At 41.3% G+C, this 9,730-nt stretch overlaps 1 protein-coding gene across 1 annotated transcript; it reads left to right on the plus strand.

Moving 5' to 3' along the window:
• Positions 1-915: 915 nt before the first annotated feature.
• fzd2 (frizzled class receptor 2) lies at positions 916-4,112 on the plus strand. Its single transcript, XM_077212711.1, has 2 exons — positions 916-3,172; positions 3,577-4,112. The coding sequence occupies exon 1, from the start codon at positions 1,121-1,123 to the stop codon at positions 2,777-2,779; it is 1,659 nt and encodes a 552-aa protein (XP_077068826.1). The 5' UTR covers positions 916-1,120; the 3' UTR covers positions 2,780-3,172; positions 3,577-4,112.
• The last annotated feature ends 5,618 nt before the right edge of the window (positions 4,113-9,730 follow it).

Consider the following 9,730-nt stretch of genomic DNA (forward strand, 5'->3'; position numbering starts at 1 on the left):
AGATCGCGCAACCTCGCCCGTTTCTCTTCACTGATGTACCCGCGAAGCCTTTGCGGTCTCGAGCCGACAGTTCTATTGGCTAGACCGGCTTCAATTAGCCAATCAGAATCAATCTAATGGTCGCGTGAAGAGTTGCAGTCACGCTTAGCAACGCACTAGAACACAGAAGAAATAACATGACGTCGGAATTCTCAGGATTTTTTTTTCATCAAATGAATAAATGTCCCAATAATTAATCATTTTAGCTCTCGCATTCTTTCTTTTTTTATTTTTCATTATTAATTGTAATTTTCATAATATAAACATAAATTATATATTATAAATAAATGCCACATCCCTTTGTCCATATTCCTATCCTCAATATGTCACTATTATTATCTCTATTATCAATATTACTAACCTTTTTATTTTAAACTTATTTAAAAAATGTGAAATATAAGAAATACTTTTAATTAAAAAGAATAAACGCATAAAAGAAGAAATAAAGCGATAATATAGGATGAATGTCACTGACAACACAAAACCACAAGATGTCGCCACTAACCATCAGTAACATAGATAGATAGATAGATAGATAGATAGATAGATAGATAGATAGATAGATAGATAGATAGATAGATAGATAGATAGATAGATAGATAGATAGATAGATAGATAGATACTTTTTTGCAGAAAAGATGATTTCTAAGTTCACGTTCTCTTATTTCTCTATACCCCAATAAAACTAGTTAGGTATTTTTAATAAAAAAAAATACTCTTCGTTTTCAGATGACTAATGGCATATGGTGTTGATATGGGTCTTCAGCGAAGACCTTGTGTGATGGGGTTTAGAGTAAAAATCTGTTTCAAGACCCCCGAATTCCCTCCTCCTCATACTCCCTTCAAAGTCAGCAACAAGCAGCCCAGGGGGAGCTTGAAACAGTCTGACGGACAAAGGGGGAAAAGTCATGCAGAGTCGCTCCTGCGCGCAACAGATATTCCTGGCAGAGCATGCGATTTACACTAGTTCGTGAGTTTATCGAGACTTTTTGTTTTCGATTATCAAATAATATGTCGTCAAAATCATAGTTTGTGGACTCATATTATATTTTGTGAAAGTTAGGCGGAACTTTCCGGGAGAATGCAGGCGAGTGGAAGTTTGTGTCTGTTTTTGGCACTGATGTTGCCTTGCTGTATCGTGGCGTCTGGACAGTATCAGGGAGATAATGGGATAGCTGTCCCCGACCACGGCTTCTGTCAGCCCATAACCATCCCCCTGTGCACGGACATCGCTTATAACCAAACCATAATGCCAAACCTGGTCGGACACTACAACCAAGAGGATGCCGGGCTGGAGGTCCACCAGTTTTACCCGCTGGTCAAGGTACAGTGCTCGCCTGAACTTAAATTCTTCCTGTGCTCCATGTATGCGCCGGTGTGCACAGTTTTGGAGAAAGCCATCCCGCCATGTCGCTCCATCTGCGAGAGGGCAAAGCACGGCTGTGAGGCCCTCATGAACAAGTTTGGCTTTCAGTGGCCAGAGCGGCTTAGATGCGAGCATTTCCCAGTGCTAGGAGACGGACACATCTGCGTGGGCCAGAACGACTCCACGGCCACGGTGGCGCCCGTTCACATGCCCATTCCAGGAACGCCGGGCGTTCAGCTGTTCTCTTCACCGGACAAACCGTTCCGCTGCCCGTCAATGCTCAAAGTGCCGTCCTACCTCAGCTATAAGTTCCTGGGCGAGCTGGATTGTGGTGCTCCGTGCGAGTCCTCCAGAATGGGGCCTGGAGGGGCCTATATGTTCTTCACGGACCAGGAGATTGAATTTGCCCGGATTTGGATCCTTATCTGGTCCTCTCTTTGTTGTGCGTCCACTTTTTTCACCGTAACCACTTATTTAGTGGACATGCAACGTTTTAAGTACCCCGAGCTACCTATTATCTTTCTGTCTGGCTGCTATACCATGGTGTCCATTACGTATATCGCTGGCTACTTTCTTGGGGATAAAGTTGTGTGCAATGAGAACTTTTTTCCCGACAGCTATAAAACAATAGTTCAAGGTACGAAGAAGGAAGGGTGTACAATTCTGTTCATGATGCTGTATTTCTTCAGCATGGCTTCTTCTATCTGGTGGGTAATCCTGTCTCTCACCTGGTTCCTGGCGGCAGGTATGAAATGGGGCCATGAGGCTATTGAAGCCAATTCACAGTACTTTCACCTGGCTGCCTGGGCCGTTCCGGCCATAAAAACTATTAGTATCCTGGCCATGGGGCAGATTGATGGAGATGTGTTAAGTGGCGTCTGCTTTGTGGGACTGAATAATCTGGATCCCTTGAGGGGCTTTGTGTTAGCCCCCCTCTTCATCTACCTCTTCATTGGCACCTCATTCCTGCTCGCTGGTTTCGTATCATTGTTCCGCATCCGCACTATCATGAAGCACGACGGCACCAAGACCGAGAAACTGGAGCGCTTGATGATCCGCATAGGTGTCTTCTCGGTTCTCTACACCGTCCCGGCCACAATCGTCATTGCCTGCTTTTTTTATGAGCAGGCCTTCAGGCAGCACTGGGAGAAGAGCTGGATCAGTACGAACTGTAAGAGCCTTGCTATCCCCTGTCCCATGCAGTCCGCTCCTCACATGACCCCCGACTTCACCGTCTTCATGATCAAGTATTTAATGACTCTCATTGTAGGGATCACTTCGGGATTCTGGATCTGGTCGGGAAAGACGTTGCACTCTTGGAGGAAGTTCTACATGCGTATGACCAGTGGCGGGCAAGGGGAAACCACCGTATGAAACGGGAGATTGTGGTTCATGTTTTCTTGCAGTAACTAATTTGAGTTTTCAAATAAGAAAAAGATAAAGTGCCTTAGATTGTCAGTATTTTGCAAGCAATTATTCTTGTTTATTTTCAGACTGTCAGAGACTTTCAAGTGGAAAGAGAAATGGGACGTGAACCACTTGGCTTCCCCAAACAAACACAGACTATTTGATACCAAGAGCAGAAATATTTTCCTCCCCCATTCTGTTGTACCTCTGTTTTTTCTCATAAGCTGCTGGCCATAAAAACTCAACTCGGAAAGTGAGATACCAGCTGGGAATTCAACAAACGACAGAGCAAAGAGAGCCGAGGGGGGGAGGAGAGCTCAAAAACTTGTCATCTAATACGGCTGGCAGTTGTGTCAAAATGTAATTAAAACATTGTACATATTTGTAAAAATCTGTATTTGAACATTATTATTATATATTTGTATTTATGCAAATCTATGTTTTTGTGTTTGACAGTCTTCTGTATTTAGAATTTGTATTGTACCACAAGTCTCCCTCTCATATCTTCTATACTCGTGTGTCTCTCTGTTTCGAATTAAAGTTGCTGTACATAATACTCCTCCTTTTCCCTCCTAAAACTTTTAGTCCTAAGGTGAAAGAAAAACCCTTCTCATTATGTGTGTTGTAGATTTAAAGGAATATTTAAATAGCCCTCATATCACCATCATGTTGTTCAAAACCTGTATGACTTTTTTCTTCTATTGAACACAAAACAATATATTTTGAAAATGTGTGTGCGTTTTTTTTGTGTTTTTTTACCAAAGGAAGTCAGTGGGGGAAAGAACGACATACAGGTTTTGAATGACCTGAGGGTGAGTAAATGATGACAAAATGTTCATTTTTGCATAAACTATCCCTTTAAGCATATAGTGTAGTATTAGAAATTATTGCTTAATTAACTGATAATAAGTAGTGTATATGTTCTTCTTCATATATCTACCAAATTTTTAGACTCCATAAACACAAAGGTGTCCACAAACACTATCCCAAAACCAGAGTTTGGAATTATTGTATGTGAATCAGAGAGAGAGAGTGCTGTATTTTTATTTTATTTTTTTGATTGTGGTGTGATGTAAGCAGCTACTCAACGGAGCAAATGGTTCTCGGTCCTGAGAGCTGAGGCATGTGGGAAAAAATGGAAAGCACATGATGAAATGATTGTGTGTGTCCACACATCACAAACCAGCTTTACCAAAATGGTGGAGTGTAGTGGTCTGTGATCAATACAAAGCTTTTCTACGGTGCAGGTTTTTATTCCACTAACTTTCTTTCTCCATTAAAGGTTGATTTATTTTTGTGATTGTTTGATTGTTGATTGATTGTATGTTTGTGAGCTCAGGTTTCTAATGCCCCTGGGCAGCCAATTTCATGCTCAGCGAGTCGGCCCTTCATAAATGTTGCCTTCCCCCTTTATGCCAAATCTTACTCATTTAACACGCACCACTTTCTATGTACTTCATACCCCGTTTTTATTTTCACCAGTTTGTATCCCTAGAATTTATACATCAATTAAATGCAGTGAGAATTAACATTTATGTGAGCGTATAAGGGAAAGTTCATACACTACTACCAATCTAATAATTTTTTTTTTTTTTTAAGATGTCTCTTATGCTCACCAAAGCTGCATTTATATGATCAAAAATACAGACATTTTGTGAAATAATATTACAATTTAAAATAACTTTTCTATTGTAATATATTTTAAAATGTAATTTATTCCTGTGTTTCAGAGGGGGACAAAATACACAACTTCCTTACTTGAAAGTACATATACTACTGGTCAAATATTACAGATTTTTACTTAGGCCTAAGTAAAAGTACAGAAGTACTCGTTTTTAAGTATTAAAGTATCAAAAGTAAAAAGTAAATGTCAATGCTTAGAGTACCTTATGCCTCTGAATCTATGCTTGCGTACTTAGCCTCATATCAATATCAAATTTATTTCTAGAACACAGTTCCAATAGTGGGATTGAATGTGAGATTGAATAAGTGCACTCAATAACATCCACAATGGTTTTGGACACCCAAATGCCTGTTCCCTCAAATAGTGCCCTATTTAAAGTTTTTTGGCTTTGAGGTCAACCCGACTTTCATTTTCAACCAAAATCCAACGTCTGGTTCTGACGTCGGTTTTTGACGTCAACCCAACTTTCATTTCCAAACCAAAATCATCCCCTTACTGACGTTAGTACTTTCTACTCAAGGACATTGACAGAAATGTAGTGGAGTAAAAAAAAAGTATAATATTTGTCTTTCAAATGAAGTGAAGTTAAAGTAAAAAGTTTCCAGAAAAAATTATACTCAAGTACACATACTCAAGTATATGTAAGTACAGTACTCAAGTAAATGTACTTTGTTACAGTCCACCTCTAAGCCGACATTTCAGCATCATTACTCCAGTCTTCAGTGTAACATGATCCTCCAGATATCATTCTAATATGATGATTTGCTGCTCAATAATTATTTTATATCATCACATTTGTAAGGAGTTGTGCTGCAATGCCTAACTAACACTTTTTCGGGATTCTTTGATAACCAGAAAGTTCAAAAGAACAGCATTTATTATGTAAAATTATAAAATGTCTTTACTGACACTTTTAAACAATTTAATGCATCCAAACTAAATATAATAATTAATTTATTATAATATATAATTCTGTTAAACATGTCAAAGTTCTAATAGTATTTCATGGCAGGCGGCCAGGGTGGAGGGAGGAGCCATGGAGGAGGCAGGGCTGATGACTCTAGGGGGCCGACTGACGGGAAGGGGCAGGTGGGAGAGGAGACCGGGGTGGAGCTGGAGAGCCCAGGCGACATGGTGAACCGCTGCCATGTCGCGTGGGTGGAAGAAGGGTTGAGAAGTGGTAGATGGGAGGAGGTGGGAGTTCACAAACCAGCTCAGGCACAGGTTCTGGAACAGATTCCGGCTTGGGAACAAACTCAGGTTCGGGAACAGACTCAGGCTCGGATACAGGCTCGGGATGAGACTCTGGATGGGCGGTCTCGGCGGGACAAGACTCTAGAACAGGTCTGGGAATATGGACAGTCCTTGAGGCAGGAACAGGTCTGGGAACATGGACAGTCCTTAAGGCAGGAACAAGTCTAGAAACAGAACAGGGAACAGGAATCAGCATGGCGGCGGCCATCCTGGCTGAGGGCTCAGGTGGTGAGGCGGCAGCCATCTTGGGTGAGGGCTCAGGGGGCTCAAGCGGCGGCCATCTTGGCTGAGGGCTCAAGCGGTGAGGCGGTAGCCATCTTGAATGAGGGCTCAGGCGGCAAGGCGGCAGCCATCTTGGCTGAGGGCTCAGGCGGCAAGGCGGCGGCAATCTTGGCTGAGGATTTAGGCGGCGAGGCGGCGGCCATCTTGGCTGAGGACTCAGGCGGCGAGGCGGCGGCCATCTTGGCTGAGGGCTCAGGTGGCGAGGCGGCGGCCATCTTGGCTGAGGGCTCAGGCGTCGAGGCGGCTGCCATCTTGGCTGAGGACTCAGGCGGCGAGGCGGCGGTCATCTTGGCTGAGGGCTCAGGAGGCAAGGCGGCAGCCATCTTGGCTGAGGGCTCAGGCGGCGGACATCTTGGCTGAGGGCACAGGCGGCATCCATCTTGGCTTAGGGCTCAGGCGGTGGCCATCTTGGCTGAGGGCTCAGGCGGTGGCCATCTTGGCTGAGGGCTCAGGCGGTGGCCATCTTGGCTTAGGGCTCAGGCAGGGACGCAGCGATCTTGGCTGAGGGCTCAGGCGGTGAGGCGGCAGCCATCTTGGCTGAGGGCTCAGGCTGGGCAGGCATGATGTGAAGAAGCCTTGGGTCTGGCTGTGTTCCAGATCGAGGCACGGCGCTCTCCAGACACTGGATGACAGTCTCCCTCCAGTCCAGTGGTGTCCGGGAGGTCGATTGGATAGTTGAATGAATGTGGCCCCGATCCGGAACAAGGTGCTCAGGCTCACGTCATCGAGGGTGCTGGTGACGGCAAGGCGGCAAAAGTCCTTGACAAATTCAAAAAGTTTTGGGTCACCTGAGCCATGACGATCATTTTAACCCTATTGTCCATTTTGGGCGGTGCGATCTTCTGTCATGGTGTGGTGCAGGCAGAAGAAGATGAGGGAGAATTAAAAGTTACAATTCAGACACAGCTGACAAGACTAACGAGGTAACAGGTGAGACAGATGAACTGATGAGGGTTACCATGGAAACAAATGAGTGGCCGTAAAGCAGAACAAAGGAAGTGTGACTAATGAAAATACAAACAAACACTGACACGTGACAGTATTCATGTCCTCAGCAGATGCTTGCTTACAAAAGCAACTAAAGAATAACTTGTGAATTAATTACATCAGCTGAGAAGGCACAAGTAATGCTATAAGCTTAAGCTTCAAAATATCCAAAAGTATCAAAAATAACTGAAAAATCTTGAAATCATGATATCATTATGATACTGTACTGTACATTCCACGCTCAGGGCCTTTATAGTGCCGGTGGCTTCTGACTTTTCTTTTTCTTTATTATTTAACATTCATCTATGTTCACAAGATCTTGTTGTCTGCTACAAAATGTAATACTAAACTTACTTCAAGACTTGGACATCAAATGAAAACCAAACCAAAATTGTTTAATGTACAAAAGTAACAAAAGTTTTCTAAAAATGAAACAATGACATTTATTTATATAGGCTAACCCCCTGACACAATTCACCACAAGACACAGTGTAGTCAGCATAAACCATGTTTTGGTAAACCAACAGAGATGATGGAGGGTGCAGATACCTCAAATCTAGGAAAACTAGAAAGCCTAGGGGCTGCTGTGAGTTAATAGAAAATGTTGTGTGTAGGTATGCCTGTTTATGAGTCTTAACAGTAAAATGATATGGGCTGTAACTCAGAGTAATCTCTCCAAACATTTAGTCAAGCACGAATGCTCATACGGTACACACGCTCAACACTGGAATTCCCCTGAAAGATATAGTAATTCAACTCTCCCTGGAGATGATGTCATTACATGCATGAAGGGCAAAAAAGAATACTGATCCACCCTTAAATCTCAACAATTACAGAAATCGTCCCATCGTTTTTAAATCCATATTGTTAGTAAAAAATATTGAATCTAAAAACAACAAATTTACCTATAAAAGAAAGTTGACTTTTCATATTGAGAGAATATATCTTACATTAAGTTTATTTTTCTTAGCCTGTTACACTGTAAATGGTAACCTGCAATTGTTACCTAGAGCCATTTTACCTTCAACCCATAACAAATTTTGTTGGTATTAATTAATGGTAGCTACTTGGTCCCATTAGTTAATGCATTAACCAACAATGAGCAAAACATTTGTTACAAAATCTTTGTTAAGTTATTTAGTAAAAATACAACTGTTCCTTGGTTCATGTTGGCAGGTCCATTACATAATATTAACAGATACAACTTTTTATTTTAATAATGTATTAGTAAATTTTGAAATTAACATTAACTAAGATTAATAAATGCTTTAAAAGTATTTTTCTTTCTCTGTTAGTTCATGATCATGTCAACTAATGTAGTTAACAAATGTTAATAAATAAAAACTTAATTCAGTCAATTCAGTGATGGAAATACTAATAAAACCAGTTCATGTAGATATTACCATTTTTAGTTGTTGTTATTTTAGCACAGCATATTGCTTTGTGTGATATTGGATTTTAAGGTATTATTAAATACACATATTATAAATTATATTCATACAGCGATAATCCATTTATTCACTTTCTGAGCATAGACCTGAAAATGAAATTTCCTAAATCTTGAATGCTTTGGAGCACAGACTTGGTTTGGTTTCTTTTTAAAGAAGACAATTGGCTTTTAAGTGAAAAGGTATATATATATAAAAAAGTGAACTTAAAAGTTATAAAAGTTTATTTAAGTTTATTGTTATGACAAATGCTATTTTACATTTTTATAAATACATCTTTTCCAATACATGTTTATACTCAAAAATGGTGAGAAAATCAAAGCCATAAATCTAGAGTTGTGTTCCAAATATGATATCTAAAAAACAAAACAGTGCTTTCGGTAAGATTTTGTTTGGGCGCAGTAGCTACTAAATGTGTCCGCTAGATTAAATAGTCGTTACCGTTGACAGCTCAACAGTGCTTTCAGATCTGTGCAGAAGGTAGCCTATAGCCTAGGCTACATGTCTCTCTAAAGATATACAAAGTCTGTCATCACTTTCATTCTGCTTGTGGCAGATACCTTCACTTTCATTCTGCTTGTGGCAGATCCTTTGATCCCTTAGGGGAGACCAGAAAGATGTAGGTTAGATAAAGCAGATGTATCAGATTTGTTATGTCACGGTTCTTGAATTCACTGTGATCACTGATCAGTGGTGCCTGCATCACATCTATGGCGCCACCTGCATCTGATCAGCGGTGCCTATAAATGCTCACAGTTTTGTCTTGTCTTTGTCAGATCGTTGTGGTGTTCCCGGTGTTTGTTCCTGTTTCTGTCTGGCTTTCGCTCGTGATCTCAGTTCCCGTTCTGGATCTGAACTCACCAATTCATACATCAACCACCTTCAGCCTGCATGATTTCCATCGAGGTCCCTCCGTCACTTGTCCCCCCTTGTGTGTCGTATTTTGTGTGGACCTGACCCTCTCTGTTTGTTTATTTATATAATAAACGTGGATAACCCTGCTTTTGCCTTCTCTCCCTTATTCGTTCATGACATGTTACAGGTGATATAAGGGTGTCTTGACATATGACACAGGTCTAAATGGTATGTTGACCTGGACATAGAAAATAATGAATCTACATGTGTTAATTATTATATGGCTTTCAAAGCTCCCTTCAAATTACAATAGGCCTAAACTCCCAAATTCCCTCTCTCTTGCACAGATGAAAGTAGGGAATGCAGTAAGCCAGTGGCCAAGTATAGAGCACCGACTGCACTCTATTA

This window comes from Siphateles boraxobius, unplaced genomic scaffold (assembly GCF_051911475.1).
Source record: "Siphateles boraxobius isolate OS27281-9 unplaced genomic scaffold, OSU_SipBor_1 66, whole genome shotgun sequence".
Taxonomy (NCBI): Eukaryota; Metazoa; Chordata; class Actinopteri; order Cypriniformes; family Leuciscidae; genus Siphateles; species Siphateles boraxobius.

Coding starts and splice junctions, on each gene's coding strand:
- fzd2 (XM_077212711.1), top strand. CDS start 1,121: ATGCAGGCGAGTGGAAGTTTGTGTCTGTTTTTGGCACTGATGTTGCCT.